The sequence below is a fragment of the Siniperca chuatsi genome, linkage group LG15, assembly GCF_020085105.1.
Source record: "Siniperca chuatsi isolate FFG_IHB_CAS linkage group LG15, ASM2008510v1, whole genome shotgun sequence".
NCBI lineage: Eukaryota > Metazoa > Chordata > Actinopteri > Centrarchiformes > Sinipercidae > Siniperca > Siniperca chuatsi.
In genome coordinates this window covers 14,543,394-14,561,521 of record NC_058056.1, presented here as the reverse complement: position 1 = coordinate 14,561,521, position 18,128 = coordinate 14,543,394, and the positions used below count along the sequence as shown (strand labels likewise).

General features: G+C 40.8%; 2 protein-coding genes across 6 annotated transcripts in view; one reads left to right on the top strand and one right to left on the bottom strand.

The window, feature by feature from the left end:
- The first annotated feature begins 354 nt into the window (after positions 1-354).
- Positions 355-8,839, top strand: tacc3 (transforming, acidic coiled-coil containing protein 3). Of its 5 annotated transcripts, none has more exons than XM_044167782.1 (17): positions 355-509; positions 1,767-1,932; positions 2,444-2,571; positions 2,657-2,703; positions 2,787-3,903; positions 4,005-4,047; positions 4,177-4,303; positions 4,564-4,622; positions 4,730-4,860; positions 5,046-5,133; positions 5,255-5,383; positions 7,522-7,589; positions 7,692-7,735; positions 7,909-8,069; positions 8,184-8,290; positions 8,374-8,494; positions 8,628-8,839. In XM_044167782.1, exons 2-17 carry the CDS (start codon positions 1,768-1,770, stop codon positions 8,691-8,693), a joined length of 2,601 nt encoding a protein of 866 aa, XP_044023717.1. In that variant the 5' UTR covers positions 355-509; position 1,767; the 3' UTR covers positions 8,694-8,839. The 5 variants fall into 5 exon arrangements, with proteins under 5 accessions (XP_044023717.1, XP_044023714.1, XP_044023716.1 ...); XM_044167779.1 differs by having other exon boundaries at positions 4,005-4,056; XM_044167781.1 differs by having other exon boundaries at positions 4,005-4,056; positions 4,141-4,303; positions 5,297-5,383.
- An 831-nt stretch (positions 8,840-9,670) lies between these two features.
- LOC122862347 (fibroblast growth factor receptor-like 1) overlaps positions 9,671-18,128 on the bottom strand; it is a 28,592-nt gene continuing 20,134 nt past the window's right edge. Inside the window, exons 4-7 of the mRNA XM_044167787.1 lie at positions 13,893-13,970; positions 12,960-13,244; positions 11,940-12,293; positions 9,671-11,269 (exon numbers count right to left, since the gene is read on the bottom strand). Coding sequence (XP_044023722.1) covers positions 10,836-11,269; positions 11,940-12,293; positions 12,960-13,244; positions 13,893-13,970 — 1,151 coding nt within the window. The 3' untranslated portion in view covers positions 9,671-10,835. The remainder of the gene's footprint in view (positions 11,270-11,939; positions 12,294-12,959; positions 13,245-13,892; positions 13,971-18,128) is intronic.

Below are 18,128 nucleotides of genomic sequence, written 5' to 3'. Positions count from 1 at the left end.
CATGTATTCAACATGATTATCGGTTTATTCTTTTATATATATATATATATATATATATATATATATATATATAGCCTTGTGTTTCGCACATAAACAGAGTGGAAATGTCTGACAGTCAAACTTGAATGAAGTTCATAGAGTAGCTCATGTCTCATGGCAATTAAAAGTCAGCGTTATTAAAAAAAAAGTCGTAAAATTTTGATTTTCTCATAGTAGCTGAGTGTTTAGCTAGTTGCCGAAACAAACATCTTGCCATTTCTATTATCTTTCTGAAGTTGGCGCAGTCGTCGATTGGATCATATCCGCTCTTTCGCGCGATTGGCTGCTTAACCAGGAAGCGCGTTTCTTTTGAATGTTTCTGGTGATTTTATTGGTACGTTTCAAGACTTTTAAATTCCAAACGGTTGTCACCCAGAGAAGTTTTTCAAAATCACATCATTGCTTCTTGGTCACCCTGCAGTTGAATGCGTTGACGAAAGCCGTTATAATTCCGGCATCTGTTTTTGGAGGTAGGTGTTGAATATAGGATGATAATATAGTATCTTACGTATCCTTCTGTTCATAAAACGTGATCCCAAGTTTTTGTTTTCCTCTACTTTAAGTTAACTTTAACTAGGTCTAACGTTAACGTTAGTTCTCCAGTACGTTAGCAGTTAACGTTAGCTTAGCTAACGTAGCCTTTGTTGTTAATGTACTGTCAACGCTAGTTATATTAATGTTAGTTAGTTAGTAGACAAAAGCCTAGCTAACGTTTGGTAATGACCAACGTTACTTCACCTAGCTGTCCATGTTGAGTCGCACAATACACGTTGAGTGTTTTGGCCTTTGATTACATGCAGTGAAGAAGCTAGAACTAACGGATGGATGGAAACGTTGGCAACATTTGTCCCAAGACATCAATAAGACAAATATGTCATTACTGGGACCCTTAAGTGGAACATAGTCATTGTTACTGTAACTAGTTACACCTGTGTTTCTCCTGCAAGGAGAGTCAAACTGCAAGTCAAAATGTCTACCGTGAAAAAGGTTGATAGTCTCAGGTGTCCCAAGTCATTCACCTGTGCATTTCTTCTAATTTTGCTTGAACAATACTAGATTTTTCAAAGATATTGATATATTAAATATATTGAGATTAAAAATAATTGATTTAGAATTGTGACCAGTACTGAGCTAGACATTTTACAGATGAAAAATGAACTTGTTAGTGCTCTCTGGTGGACAAACTATGTAATGTTGGCACTGTTTCTACCTCAAACATTTTCACATTGCAGTACTGCAATTTCTTGTTACCTATTGGCCAAGATATACATTAGTCTGATATCAACATATATCTGCAATAAGCTATATGCAATAAGCCTAGCACACAGCATCATTACCTGTGTAGTTTCAACATCTTCTTCTTAAAAAAAAAAAAAAAAGTACCTCAAGGGGGTTCAGTTTTTCAAGAAAAACTCTTTACTTTTCCACCCTTTACCCTGCAAAACCTTACCTTATCTAGAGAAGGATTGTATTATAATAATAAAAATTCTAGGCACCTGCAAAACAACATTCACCAACATAAGTAAATTGCAGAATCGCATGTGTCTTGATTCTGCTGTCAACTTTGTGCCATCTTTCTCGGTGCAGATCATTTTTACGCACATCAGTAAACCCCACGACCAAAAGTGTCTTATCAACTAGATGCAGCTTTCAGGATGACACCTCCCTCAGAGTGTAGTCAGGTCGTTCCAGCCCTGTAACTTAGTTTGTCTCTCTGCTTTTTACAGGATGAGTTCTGTTGATGTGAATGATGAGAATCGTGGGGTCTGCCCTGGAGGAAAGCAGAACAGCTCAATTAACGACATTTTTGCCCTGGATCAGCCGACGGGGAGGCCCTCCATCCTGCGCCAGACAGAGAACCTGCCCAGCAAGACTGTGCCAAAGGGGACGAAGGTACAGAACCGTCTCACTTTTTTTAGATGTTGTTTCCCTCCTCATGTTGATTATTTTCACACACTGTAATGACACCAGGCTGAAGATTATATACACTTATAAGTGTCATCAAGCTAAGCCTTTTCTACAGCTATTAGATCTTGTTAACCTGGCAGACAGGGAGATTGACATCTGTCTGCCTGTCTATTAGTTTTGTTGTGCCTTTTTAACACTGGACACCTTTTTTAAATATTTGATACTTTGACCCCCATCCCATCGCAAATGAATTTGCAGCATAGCTTTACACAACTTTAAACAGATTGTAATCAAACAAAAAAAAATCAAGAACACTTGTATTGGTGGACAAAGCTACAAAAAGGATGCTTTCAGACATGTTTGTAGCACAAATTTGCGAAGTATACAAACTTCTGTTAGTATAGGGCTAAATACTATTTTTTCCAGTAATTTTTTTTTGTAGATCATTTTGTATCCAGTTAACATTTACTATACTGATCAATTTACTTGTGTGTAGGTTTGTTTTCAGACTCCAAGAAGAGACCCTGTGAGTAAAAGAATTCTATCTCCCACCAAGTCTGTCAAGATGACGAGCGTGGACGAGTGTGCAAAGGCAATGGAGCTCTTAAATTTGGATAAAACAAAGTAAGTAACATTTCTCATACTGCAATATGCCTCCAATGAAATGACTGATCAATTTAAGTAACCAAGTCTGTTTTTGTTTTTACAGTACTTTGCCATTAGATGCCACTGAGCAGCCTGATGAGCCCAAACAAGGTAATTGACCAAAATTACAAAGTTATTTTACTTGTCCCTGAATGTTGAAAAAAATGCTGCTAATCTTCTTGAATTTTCCACAGAAGTGTCATCTTATCCTGATGACAACATGCCCATACAAAGCAAGGGAGGCTATCAGTTGGATTTTGACAACCTTGACGCTATCGATCCATTTCAGGGGTCTAATAAGATGGTCCTCTCTCCTGCAAGGCCTGCTGATGAAAACCCTCCTACAGAATCTCAACACACAAAACCAGAGAACATCTCGGAGGAGCCCACCAAAATAGAATCGGCACTAGACGAGACACTTCCATTCATCCCGTCTGTGGAAAACTCACTGGTTGACGTCTCCGCTGACATCAGCTCCACAGAGAGCAGTGTGGTCACAGTGGTGAAGGTCCCAGCGGCCGAGGAACAAGACTCATGCACTGCCACACCTGACGAAAAACAACCTGCTGAAATGTTTTTAAATGTTGTTGAAAGCAAAGTGTCAGGCAGTTTTGTGGAAGAGGCTCCACTACCAGCGAAAGGTTCTTACAGCTTGGATTTTGACAACCTTGATGCAATCAATCCTTTCCAAACTGGTGGCCCTAAAATTCAGAATTCCCCGATCCTTGGGAGAAAGGTGCCAGACAATAACCCACCTGTCGAGAAAGCACAGATAAAGGAAGATAAACCCACAGATGTTGACATACCTGAGGTGGCTCAAGAGGTGCCTGTTCAGCCTGAGGTGAAACCCATAGCTGCAGCGGCCCTAATCTCAGCTAATGCTGCCAAACCTTCAGCTGCTGAATCTATGTCACAGCCAGCTGATGTTCCAGTCAACGAAGGACCAGTCAAACTTGAGTTCAGTTTTGATAATGGCAATGAAGTCAGACAGAAACCGCCACCTAAGAAATTTGGCAAAAGGCCTCCTGGTCTAAAATCTAAAGTGGGGAAGTCGGAGTGTGACGTCAAACCACTAAAAGAAACTCCAGTGAAATCTGCTGCCAGTGATGTTGCTGATGTTCCGGTTCCCAAAGCATCTTATTCATTTGACTTTGACAAGTTTGACGACCCAAACTTCAATCCCTTCGGCACAAAAACAAACATGAACAACTCTCCAAAGTGCAGCAAGAAACCCGGCCCCGTGCTCATGGAAACTTCCATTCCAGAGCAAACGGACAAGCCCGTGGAGAAGGAAGCTGTATCATCAGCATGGTATGTTAACCTTTTTATCTGAGTGTATCAAGCATTTATTTTGCAGTGGACACAGCAGCACTTTATTTCACTGCAAGTTTGTATGCTTTTTCCCTCTGTAGCGCTGGAGAGATTGTCCTAGCCACCGAAGCCAACCCTGGAGCGGTGAGAGAAGTAATGCAGTTTGATACATTTTCATTTAACTTTCCTTTTAATTGTGGGTTTTACACAAATGCTTTTGTTACTGTGGAATGACAGAATGTTGAACTTGTGGCTGCCTCTGACCATGACAAGGGATTTCAACTTGAAGCTGAACAAGCCCGGGAGAGTCTTCCTGAACTTTCTGAATTGTGTCAACCTGAACAGAAGTCACAGACTGTCCTGTCAGAATTCAATGACGAGTTTGTTCCTGGAGCTGTGTGTAAGTAAACGTTGGCCAAAACTCTTTTGTAGAGTTACACAAGGATCTCTGAATGTTTCTGTTGCCTTAACCTGGAGTTTTTAGAAATTGTCTTTAAAAAAAAAAAGAAAAGGGGGTTCACCCCTAGTTTGGTGTGGGATTTCATAGAAGTTAAATTACTTTTCTGTTGCAGAAATGTTTTGTTCTGTATAGTAGAAATGTGTTCTTTGTGAAGCATCATTAAATGGAAAGCTATGTTAACCTTTGATCTTTATCTCTAGTCATGGCCAATGACTTTGATGGACAAATCGATTACCTTGAACAGTTTGGGTCCAGCAGTGTAAGTACTTACTTTGTGTGTTAAATAACAAAATTCTTTGTTGGTCATTGCATGACCTAAACATTAAATGTTTTTTGTTGTCGTCTCCCCCCCCCCTTCCCTCGCAGTTTAAGGACTCTGCATGGAGGAAACAATCCTTGTACCTTAAATTTGACCCCCTCCTGAGAGAAAGCCCAAAGAAGTCCGCAGGCCCGGCTGCTCAGACCCACGTCCCTCGCCCCGCTGCCTTTGTTTCAAGGTATGAAGCACTTCTGTTTTCACTTACTCTGATTGGTGCTGTCACTGAATGTTAGAGCTGAATTTGTTCTGCTTTGAACATCCTGTACAATAAAATGAGATTTGTCTGAAATGTAACCACTTTGACCACTACACAAATTAGTTTTGGGTTGTTTTTTTTTTGTTTGTTTTTTTTCCCAAATTCAGGCTTGAAACTCCACAGTTGGCAGAAAAAGAGACTGAAAATGGACCACTAAAGGATGATTTCAAACTGTTTGATGATGCTGCAGCACCAGTAAGTCACTATTGACTGTGCCTGGTAACTTAACATTATTAAAAATAAGTGGAAGTGCCTGTCCACTACCTGTCCTAGCTACATCTCCTAACTTTTTATTTACACTGGAACTGTCATCTAGCCTCCTCCAATCCTTGAGAGCCTCGTCCCTCCTTTCCCCCAGCCAGCAAACGCAGAGGATGCCATTATCGAAGTGCTGAAGTACAGTCAGAAAGACATGGATGCAGCCATCGCCAAAGTCCAGGCAGAAGTATGTCCTGCTCAATGTTTTATGATTTGACAAATAACAGCACTTGTTTCAAAAACTGAAGAAGTTTTCCATTTGAAGTTAAGTCTTTGTTTGGGTGTATGTGAACACAGCACGTTTTGTACAGACTGAAACAACCAGCAAAGCCTCTCACTCAGGTGCTAGCTACTTTCATTAGAAAAGAGTTGGCAACACTCAGTCAGCGCGCTCACTCACTCACATTCTTGTACTTCTATCTTTGTGAGGACCGTCATTGACATAATGCATTCCCTAACCCCTTACTCTAATCTTAACCATCACAACTAAATGCCTTACCCTAACCTTTAAAACCAAGTCTTAACCTTCAAACAACCCTTTGAAGTTGTGAGGACCGGCCAAAATGTCCTCACTTTCCAAAAATGTCCTCACTATGTAGCAAGTGCACACACAGCTGACGGCAGAACACAGAAGCCGCAGTGGAGACACCAGGTGAAGCGAAGGTAACGTTTCACTAAAGTTGACGAGAATTTGAGGAAAAAGTGCAAAAAAAATTTTTTCCACCAGCTTGTTCGTAACAATTCGCTGTCTGTATGTAGCCTAACTGTTTCTTAGTTTGCCACTAATCTTAAAATTTGGCAAATTCTTGTAAACTTACTGTAGCTACTGGCTGAGACAAACCAGGCCCTCGTCTCTCTACAAGCGGGATCACACCAGCAGCAGAGGGAGGACTGATAACTGACTGATGTCTGTGTTCTTCATATTTTGATGTCAGGAATATTAGGCTATTTATTTTACTGACATTTTAGATTTGTTTCCAGTAAAATATTGAGTGTATATAGTGACTTTGCTGTTGTAACCTTTACTGTTGCTGCTCTAGAAACAATATTTAGTTATGTTTAAGATATAAATCAATTCTAATCCTGTTCTGAATTTATTCTTCTTTTTTTTTTTAAATTCTTCATTAATGAAAAAGAGCTGGTAAGAGTATTGCTGAAGAACAGGCAGATAAGAGTATGGATATGATAAAGATACAGTCCCAACGATACCCACCCCTACAGCTGGATTTATGGATTCACCCTGACTTTGGGAGTTTTTGCAAATCGCAGTTCAAATCCCTTCACTATAACCCTTGTTTAACCAATGTTATTTTGTGATTATTATTATTATTTATTTTTATTTATTTTTTATGGCACATAGTGTGATCCCAAAAATGTGAAGGATAACTTCAGGACATCGCGCTTACTTCATCAGTCAGAATATTTGTTTCACTTTTCTTCTTGCTAATGTCTAAGTGTAGTATCTAAGTGTAATGTGAAAAACTTTTTTTTAAAAATAAATATTGTAATGGTCCTAAAACTATGTAAAATGCATAGTTTTTAGTCAAATAATATATAAATAATATACAATTTTCTTGAGGGAGGACCCCCAAACCCCACAACCACATGACCCCCTCACTGCAACCACAGCACCTAAGCTGCAGGGAAAACCCTGGTTTCTGGAGGGCTGTGTGTGTATGATTGTTCACTAGAGCACAAGTTCTTCATAGATCTAACCTCTTAATTTTGGTCTCAAAGTGCATGAGATTGATGCATTTAACTTGGAAATGTACAATTTTTTTCTTCCAGTGGGAGCATGCCCCCAGACCCCCCTAGAGGGTCAGAGGTCCACCCACCACAGTCTCACAAAATCCTGTGGGAAACACTGAATCTAATTCAACCACAGTGCATTCTGGATTAAACACCAGCATTAAAGAAACATATTTATCAGGCAAATGTCAATGATCAGCTGAATCTTGTTTTTATAAAAGCAAGAAATTGTTTGAAAAGGTATCAGTTATTTAGTCTTTTTCCATCATTTCAATCAATCAATATTTCATTAAAAGTGGTATAACCCTTTTGTTAAACATGAGGACCACACCAGGCACAGTATTCAGTTCAGTAGCAATTGTGATCATCAGAAATGTCACTGAAGTTTAACCACTCAAATTCTATTCAAATCTAAATGAATGAAGCTCCCAAATAGTTTTTTTTTTTTTTTTTTTTTTTAAATAAATGGTTTTCTACCTACAGTTTGGAGGTTGGATAAGGCTATTAACTAATAACTTATAAATGACACTGATTAAACATAGCCTCCAGAATAATTGTGTGTATTTTCTCAAATAGGCAAAGGAAAAAGAGGAGCAATGGAGTGCAAAATATAAAAAGCTACTTGATGATGGTCAAGAAATGAGGTGAGCCGTGCTTTTGTTTAACTTAGTTTTTGTCATTTTAATTCAATTATAATATATAATAAATTTTTCAAGACATTTGACAACCTTTTTTTTTCCACACAGGAAAATAATTGCAGAGTATGAGCTCATGATTGCAAAAATGATGGGTAAGTTAATATAAATTATGTACATATAACAGTCTTAAGGATCAAATTCGAATCCAGCTCAGGCCCTTCTCTGCATGTCATCCTCTTTCTCTCCCCTGTCTTTCTTGTGTGTCTCTCTATCAAATAAAGCAGAAATTCTAGAAAGAGCTCTTTAATTTTCTTGTATTATTCAGCTGATCAAGAGAAGGAGAAGGAGGTGTCCCAGGCGAAGCTCAATGAGGCCCTGCTGGAGAAGGAGCAAGTGTCCAGTGACCTGAACGCCATGGAGAGATCTTTCTCCGACCTTTTCAAGAGACTGGAGAAGTACAAGGATGTTGTTGAGGGTTACAAAAAGGTTAGAAAACATGAACTCTTGCCCCGTTATAAACCACTACTACTTGACATATATTTAGGTTTTAACAAAAGCTGGAGTTTGATTGGTTAATTGTTTTCTGTTCCTTTTCCCCAGAATGAAGAGACACTGAAAGCTTGTGCTCAGGACTATCTGGCACGAATCAAAAAGGAGGAGCAGCGCTACCAGACCCTCAAAGCCCACGCTGAGGAGAAAATTGGCCAGTAAGAAACCTTGAGTCTCTTGTGGTAATGGTGTAAATTGCAAGACTTGCAATGTCAGACTGACATTTATTGTTCATCTTCAGTGCAAATGGAGAAATTGCTGAGGTGCGGTCCAAGTACAAGGCTGAGGTATCTGCACTTCAAGCACAGCTGCGGCGGGAACAGCTGAAGGCGCAGTCACTGGAGAAGAGTCTGGACCAGAAGGTGAGTGAAGATGTAAATGAGATGGTATGGATTTGCAGAGGTCTTGAAGATGAGATCTAAAATATTAGCTTCATATTTTTCTGATTTCTCTTTAATTATATATATATATATATATTTTTTTTTTTTTTAACAGGAGAAGGAGGCTGAAGAGCTCACCAAACTTTGTGACGAACTTATCACCAAAGTCCAGAAGGGTTGAGCTCATTTGTAAATACTGTACTTTATTGTTGGTGTCCAGATCATTTTCTTGTGTAGTATATTGTTTGTCTTTATCAATGTTCTTATAATACTGTAGTACTGTAAAAAAAAAAAAAAAAAGTTAATAAAGAAGATTTACAAGGTCAAGTTACTTTGTGATAATTATTAGACTAATAGTTTGAACATGGAGTTATTTGTTTTTACCATTTTAATTTCTGCATGATTACAAACCACTAGGGGGCAGTGTGTGTCTTAATGTTTTGAATCTTGTCATCTGGGTTTTGGATTTGAAGCATTATTTATGGATATGGAAGTACCATGGCTGTCTGAAGCCAAAAAAAAAAGTTTTGTTCTGTGAAGAATTTCTACTTTAAACACACAAGCTATTCACCGTACTCACCCCTCATCTGTCTGGAGCCAAAGCTCATCCCCATCCTGCAGTGCTTACAAGAAAACAAGAGCTCACCTGACACAATGCTCCCCTTCTTTCCTGAGCAATCACAGGGTCCTGTCACATTCCCAGAGCAGGACAATGCACTTCCTAAATGGTGAAAGGAAATCCTACCTAGATTGGAGTTGAATGAGGTGGTAGTGCGGACCGGGGGGGGGGGGGGTCGATTCACTTAAATGGGAAAAGATGCTGGTCACTTGGTGTACTCTTGCAGGGGCCATCACTCAACTAAAAAGGGACTGAGACTGCTCTTGTGTCTGTGCAGTATCTATTCGGCTATTCATCCCAGCAACTTCTGTCCCGCTGATGGCTGCCCTCTGTGTCACCCTCAGCAGACACTTCAACTCGCTCAAAAGAAGAAAACTGACCTGTCTGCACCCAACCCTTATGTTTTAGGACAGGTAACCGCCACTGTTACCGTTATTCACAAGGACTTTTACGCCTTTGTTAGCAAGCACAGACTGCAGCCTCTGAAGAATATTCACATGTTGAACAAATACATTAATCTTCGTAAAGCACGTGACTAATTCGTTTCAGGTCATTTAATCAAACTACCAAACCATCAGACTTAAGATGACTTAGTTTTTGAGTACATCATACAAGATTTTCAAATATAACCAATTACATACAAATATACCTAAATATTGGCATAATTAAATGTGATTAAACTGGGTGGCACAGTACTCAAAATGTACTATACATAACAACAGTGTACTTTAATAACATTACATAGATATGTAAAATGCCTTACTCTGAAAAATAAACTTTTGTTACATTTTTTTAGCAAAATAAATTAAATATTCATGACTCAATTTGATTATAAATCACTACAGCTTCATAAACTGTGGTTGGATAAGGTGGCGGACTGAAAGAGACCTCTGCTGGTTTACCTCAACATGCTACTGACTGATGATGGGAACCTACCTGCCAAAGCTAAAATAATAATGAAGACCAATTCAGTTAACATAGAAAAAATTCTTCCATCCCTTGCAGTCTTAGGCAAGGTTTGCATGCCATAAAAGCTATAAAAAAAACTTACCAGTCTACTCTATATCATTTTTAACAGAGGACAAAAGTGAGGGATGGAGAAATGGTAACATAAAGGATAGTGGTCAGCATTCCAAACATGCATCTTTAACAAACAAAAGGACTACCTGAGTAGGAGCATAAAACCAGCCCCTTTTGTAAATCTTGAGTACCATTTTCATCTTCATTACCAGGCAGAACACACAGAGCCTCTGCGCTCCAACAGCTGAATAAGTGAAAGGTAAAACCTAACCTCAATTTTCAGCTACACCTCAAGTAGGAAAATGCAAAATTCAACTGCTGAGGAAGACCTTTCAGCTGGCCTTAATAGCTGCGATTAAACTCACACGCCGCAAATATGTCCTTGTCCTTTTTTGTATTAAGTGCACAACAAGTATTCATGGATTTTAGTGGTGTGAGAATCTGACAGGTAAAAAAATAAGCACCAAATATGGAAGTTTGGATGTAAAAACACAAGGTGTGTGTCACTGGCCACTTTTTTTCCCACATGCACACTCTCCCAACAATCTCCAGCTATGAGAAGAGTCTGACAGTTTTTTGAAGAGTAATGCCAGGTGACCGTCGCTCAGGAGCTGCAGTTCAGTCCACAGCTCATTGTCCTGTGGAGATGCTGGAGCAGTCAGACGGGGATATTTGGCACTGAGGTTAACACTGAAAATGAATGTGTTGATGCTGATGTACTTTCCCGTCCACATGGGAGTGTGTGTGTGTGTGAATGTCAGTGTAGATTTTGGGGTAGATTTTAGGGGGGATTGTTGGTCCTCCATGGGTGAGGAGGAGCTGCTGCTGTGCCAGGTACTCCTCGTAGTTCATGGAGCTCATGCAGTCTTTGTCTGGGCTGGAGGACGGAGCCATGCAGCCCCTGTCCCGCTCTCGATATGGCAGCCGGTGGGAGCTCTGCAGTACCTGTGCAGCAGCAGCTGGAGCACTGGGAGGGGGACAGTGCTTTCTGCTCTGGCAGAACCACAGCAGCACTGTGCCAAAGATGAACACTATTCCAGCAGGGATGCCAATGATGACAGGCCAGGGGAGAGAGCTGGAGGCTGGCGAGAACATGGGCGTGATGGGAGGCTTCGTGTCTGCAAAAGAAGAGGTCCAAAATCAAATCAAAACAAGTTTCCAACTCTTAAACGTTGCCAAGAGTTTGTTTAAATGCACAGGTGTAGTGCTTAAGGCCTGAAACAAATGATCCTTTTCACTATCAACTAATCTGTTGATTATTTTTTGGATTCAACATTTTGTCAATAAAATGTCTGAACAGTCTAAAGATGTTTTAATCTTTGAATCTTTGAACAGAGACAGTTTTGAATCTTCTTACTATATTCTGTTATTGCATGACCATCCCAAACTTAACCCTAAAAAATTTTTGAATGAATAGCTTGAATGCCTAGTGAATTTGAAGGGTTTTTATTTATTTGGTAGAGAATAACACAAGTCCAAAACATATCAAAAACTGATATAAAACAGGTGACAACAAAACATTTGTGGTCGTTAACAGTGCTTTGTTGTGATCTGTCCTAATTACCTTTTGCTGACATGTATGTGGTCTTGCTTTCATTTCAGTTTGACATTCCCCTGATGTTATTATGTAATGTGCACTAATGCAGATTCCTAAAAATAAACAACCGCATAAAATATACAAACTGGTAGCACAGATCCTTGTCTGATTTGTTGCTCTGCAGTATGTTTGTAACACATCCTGCTGCTGTGGCAGTGCTACACTGTAAACAGACATCCCCCAGGCCTCACCTGGCAGCACAGTGAGGAAGGCGCTGCGGAAGCTGTAGCCCATGGTGTTGGCGCCTAAGCAGATGTACATGCCAGCGTCATCCTCCTTGGCACGGGTAATGAGCAGCTTGTTGAGGTAGGAGCCGTCGGGTCGTGACCACACCTCCCCCGTGGGGAGCACCACGAATCGGTGGTCTCCCACCTCGATGGTGGAGTTGTAGCGACTTTCCTCGTTAGACTCCACACGTTTGAGCCACTGAATGACGGGCTTAACGTCACTCCTCACTTTGCACTGGAACGACGTGGTGCCTCCGTAGTCCACCGTTGTGTTGACCGGGTGTGTGCCCGTCAAAATAGGCTTGGAGTTTGTCCTCTCTGCATAGACACACAGAGAAAAACTGTCAAGATGCACAGAGACATCTTTTGATATGACAGCCCTTCTGTGGATAGAAGAGGTCTTAGTTGTCCGTACCATTGTTAGCCTCCGGCTTAGAACTTAGAATTGACAGAGAGGGAGGAATACCAAATGTAACACAAGAAGTATTTGTGATTAGTTTCCTCTCTTTCTTCGCTCCTGGTTGTGGGAAGGGGGGGCAGTGGGTCTGGCAGACAGCTGGGTTTTAATCAGCTCCAGATTGAGTGGAGGGTCTCTGAGTTGAACAGCCTCTCTCTCCCTCTCTCTCCCCCCTGTGCAAACACCGGGGCACAAGCCCTCACTCTCAAGCCTGCTTCCTCAATATGCTTCTCATATACATGATTACACAAGCACATTCATCCATCCAGTAAAGTTATGAATAAGACCTGCTGATCGCAATCACACAACAGGAGTAGGTAGATCAGAGAGAAGATTTTTTTAAAGGTTACTGTTCTTCCTACGCTATTTCAATTTCCCGCAGCAATGTACAAAAGATAAGAAAAACGATCCACACAAACAGCAGTAATCATTTAAATTAATTACCTTTGCCTCATCTGTTAGCATTAATATTTCCAGGTGAATATGTTTGGTATGCGTACAGCTAAGCCTCTCTGTGGGATACTCACGTATGACCTCAACTTTATACGTGGCGTTGATTTCTCCTGCCCGATTAGAGACGCTGCAGGTATATCTGCCGCTGTGCTCTGGCGTCAGGTTCCTCAGACTCAGAGTCCACCTCTTCTGACGGCCCTCGCCAACCTCCTGCTCCGTCAGCGGCCTGTCGTCCTTCAGCCACACGATGTCCGGTCGAGGATTTCCACTGGCCATGCATTTGAGCCGCACTGAGCTGCCAACAGGACGGGCTATCACCCTTTTTCTCATCTTAGCGGGCTGGGTGAAGCGGGGACGCACTTTAGGGCAAAGAAGAGGAAACATTTAGTTACTTAACTTATCAGTGGATACATGACTTGAGCTGACAATTTACCCCCATTTTAAAGAACCATACCAGTGTTTTTGCGAGTTTTAGCTCCTTAACTACAAATCATACATACAGTACTTTACACTTTTGCTGACTATTTTCTAGTTTTTTTTTTCTTTCTGTTCCAGACACCAATTGATTTTTATTCATTTTTGTATAGGATGAAAATAAAATGGTAGACTATTGAAATTTGTTCAAGTTGTCAAATCCATCACAGTAAAATCTGTATTATGTTTGTTAAAGTTGCAATATCATTGCAGAGTAAAGCAATGCAGACTTTTTAGTCAATCTGCAATTAAACTGCATTACCAAACAGCAATAATTTCACTTTGACAGAAATTAAATGCAGACATGATGTTAGGTGTCAGCTAACAGAGATTAAAGGGAACCTTTGGGAATGGCTGCCTGGAGAAAAATACATCCAAAAATATAAAAACACAGCAGCATGGTTTGCAAAATGTTTAGCTGTGATGTAAAGTACATGTGATTTCTAGTAAAAAAGGATAAATCATGCAGAACCACTGGTATGGTCCTTTAATTTACCGCTGCATCATTGATAGCATGTCAACAGAGCTCTTACCAAGTTTTTCTGACAAGCCCAGGTCAGGCTCTACTCCATCAGCCGCCCCGGGTCCAGTTTTATCAGAACCTGAGTCATCTGTTAACACAGCAGGACAATAGTTAGTCAACAAGGCGTTGGTTCTTTTGCAGTGAAAAAACCCAAAACAATAGCATGGCTTAAACACCAAGCAGTAAATTACTTAAAAGTTGTAAAGGTGGGTGATATGAAGATTTGAAACTTTATAGCTTTTTCTGGAGCTTTAAACTTTAAAAGTTGGTAAGTGGACCTTAAGTTAAGATTATCTGGTCAAACTATTATTTCCAAGTTCAAGAATGAACTTACATGCTCAACTTCCTGTTTATACAGAAACAGCTAGATCATAAGTGCGTAATGTAGCGCATGTATATTGCACTGACATTAATCTGAAGCATTAAACAGTAATTTATTATCAACCTTGTGCTTCTTAAATCACTATAAATGCATTTTTCAGTTTGTATGGCAATATTAATATTGTAGGTATATTGCTACTTTTAAAGCCCGTATTAACTTTCCATTAGAATCTGGTTCTTAATTGTTGACAGTGTCACCGTCACAGCTCGTATGGCAGCGACCCAACACCAAACAGGCCCAGCAAAGCGTTCTTGGCTCTCTCTGAGTAAATTTAGCATTTACAGATAGGCTCCTCTGAGCGGGGTGCATGCTCGGGTCATACTCTGTAACATTTGGAAGTAATATGATCAGTTTTCGTAAGCCCAGTTCCAGGAGACAGCTGTGGAGTTTATGTCATTGGCTGACATCATGCAGCGGAGCTAAGACAGGGCTTAGAGAAAATATAATGAGTGAAACCTAATCGACGGTTTGTGATGCATATCGACTTTTCGAGTTAAGCATTGATGAATTAACAGAGCAGATTTGGTTCCTCGCCAATATCTGCCACTCTGTGCAGGAAGACACGTTAAGCAGATGATTATTGAAGAAGGGCTGCTGTTAAATGATTTTATATGATACTACTGAGGTGTCACTTCACATTAGATATGGTAGTCTAAGTCATTCTTAGCATCTCAAACAAACTTACCAACCATAAGTCAAGGGAAAGATAAAGACATGTCACGATGTAAAGGACAAGTTAAATGTATGTTTTAATAACAGTACAAAATGGAAAAACTCCCAGTCAGTTCTGTACCTTTCGTACCTCTTTTTGATTTCCAGTTCAGTGCAGCCTCAAGATTTTTCTCGATCCAGTTTGGCACACTAGATTCCCTCTCAGGGTTTGATTGGGTCAGGTAAAGAGACCAGATGTGACTTCTAACCCCCTCGTTCTCGGACTCCCTCCGAGTCCCCCCAAAACCCCTCAAAGCTCTCTAGGGTTCTCTGGGTACAAACCCTCCTTTGTTTGTCCCCTGCAGCACCAAGCCCAGCCATGATGTCATGGCTATTTGAAGGGGTTTAACTGGCCAACTATAATAACCCATTCCTTTAAAAAACAGCATCCACTGGAAGAAATATTTCTCTGTTGCTCACTTGGGCTCTCCACATTCCTCCCAGTTCCTGAACCTCCCAATCCAAACAGAACATGGTCCCACACTGCCGGGGTTTTCTTTTTGACTTGTTTTTTTTTTCCCGAATCTATTTCCTCTCTACTTTTTGGTGATTCTAGGGAACAATGGCACCCTTTATGTGTGTCCTGTTAAAGCTATCCCTTGCCACTATTGTCTTTTACACAATGTTGGCTCACTAGACTGCACATAGGGGTGAGGTAGGACATCTCATGGCTGCCATATGATTGTTATTTTTGGAAGATTGAAACAAAATAATCAATAAATGAGGAGTGACTGAGAGGCCTGTTCTTGTGTACTAGAAAGTAAGTAAAAGCTGCAACTTATTATGGAATCAGTGATCAAACAAAAATCCTTATACTTTGCATACTGTATGAAATCAAAGGTTCATTATGCGAATGGAAATTCAGTTACAGGAGTCATGATTCAAGTGCATGCTTATGCAAGTAAATGCTCCAAGTGAAATTATCAAATTGTTTAAAATGCAATCAGCCTCCTTCCATACAACTTAAATCCATTCATGGTCTTGCTACAGTGTTTAGGGTCTGACACCATCCCCTCCCACTTCATTCACAAATCCAGCCACAGGAAACAGGCCACTACACACTCTCTCCCCTGGCCTCCTGTGCCAGCTGAATCACAGGAAAATGCCTGATGATTTGAGGTCACAATGAGCTCCAGATGTTGTTGGGGACATTGTAATGTCCAGGACAAGTTATGCACAGTGGCCTTGCATCACACTCTGGAAATCTCCAAACAGCTACCACATGTGATCAGTCACACACGGGGCAGTTTATCCAACAGTTGGCCTGACAATGTCTCTGGAGAGGAGTGAAAATGAAAAATGTGCTGCGAGAGCCAATATCTCCATGTAGACATAATGAGCGCTGCCAGCCCTGTATCAGCCCTATAATATATTATCTGTGCAGACATAAACATTAAAATCCAATCCTGCAAATGTTAATATGACAATCCCATGTTAATGCTAATATGAAGCCTGCTGTAGCCTAAGCAGCTGAGGACGAAGAGGTTGCTGCATGCATCTGCCTATCCTGGTGGGGGTGCTGGGAGGTGATGGGGCCAGTTGTCAAGAGACCACCCCAAACAGGGCCCAAACAGCCAGCTGGAGGGATTGAGGAGGCGCCATGTTGCACTGACTGACCAGATTCTTCAGATAGCTCAGGGGAGGACAGGCTGTCCGCTGGCAGATGGAAGAAGGGATATCTCTCCAGCTACAGTGGACACCCCCCCTTACATCACCCTGCAAAACCCCTCAGTCTCTCACTTCCAATCTCACCCCATGTCTTCGCCATCTCTTTATCTTACTGTCTTTCTTCTGCTTGGCTTCTCTGCTGGGTCCCAGGCGATGTTTAAAAAGTTATGCTCTCCACATTGAGCCTTGAACTTGAACAGCTGCCAGGATTTTGTCGACCCTTCTCCCCTGACCGGCACTATAACTGACTGCAGTTGCCTCTCTTACTTTTTCACTCTGTGATCCAGTAAAAATAATAAACTGACATGATGGATACTGTATGTGGAGCTACCCCTCATTTACAGTGTTTCAAATAAATAATCTCTCTCTCTGATCTTTTTGAGCAACATAATAGGCCTCCCAGCAGGTCGCTACAGTTAACTGCACGCCACTAAATTAAAATGGCTAACAATTAGGTGATTCAACGTTAATGGAAAGTGTTGCTCATGATAATTGCAGACTATTTGGCTGTATTAAGCTGACTTCAATCCTGGAAGTATTTTGACAATGAGGCCCCCTAATCTTTGTGGCAAAAAGGCACCCAGAATGCAATGCAGCTCTGATGGAACAATTATCTATAAAAACAAACGCTGTGGTGATGGCCTGCCAGTGCCTAATGGGATGACGGACGGACAGGGGGGGTTGTTCTTGTGAGATGCAGACTAGACGTTTAGTATCTAGTGACGGGCTGTCATGCACTCACCACCACCAGAGGACAAGTAGGAAATGGAACAAACCAGATCAGGATTAAGGTTCAGGCCAGAAAGTCTCTAGGTAACTCCATAAAGGGCAAAAAAACACTTCTGATAAAAATCTCATGGAAATATGCTTCCAAGAAAGACTTATGATTGAACTTCCAATGGTATTTTTTCCTAACGTAATCACAGAGTGGGAGTAGAGCAACGAATGCAGTCAGGTTGAACTGATCTCCCTGTGATCCCTGCCAGCTTCATCACAGCAGTCTTAAACTGTTTTCATTGAAGTCTTCATTCTCACTCAGTCGCACGGCAGCAGAAGCCAAACCAGACAAATGATCTGCCACATAAACATACCGCAGGGGAAAAAGTTGTTATCTATCACCAAGATGAATTGGCTAATTGTGTGTGTCTTCTGTATGTGTGTGTGTGTGAGAGAGAGAGTGTAGGTTGGCTTTAATTTATCAAAATCGTTATTCTGTGTCTCCCAGCTTTTAATCAATATTCAAATCCAAAAATGAATCCCACATGCATGTATAGTATTTGGCTCTACTGCAGAGACTAATACTTCAGAAATAAGTTGTCTCACATGTTTAAAGAGCCCAGTGGTGAGGGGAACTTTTGTGGCCCCTTTTCCCCTTATTTGTATTTGCTTATGTTTGTGCAAGCTCTTTCTCAGCATACAAATACCACGTCACAGTCTTTGCACTTTTCTCTGAACCATCCTTTTGAGTATCTGAACAACAACAAC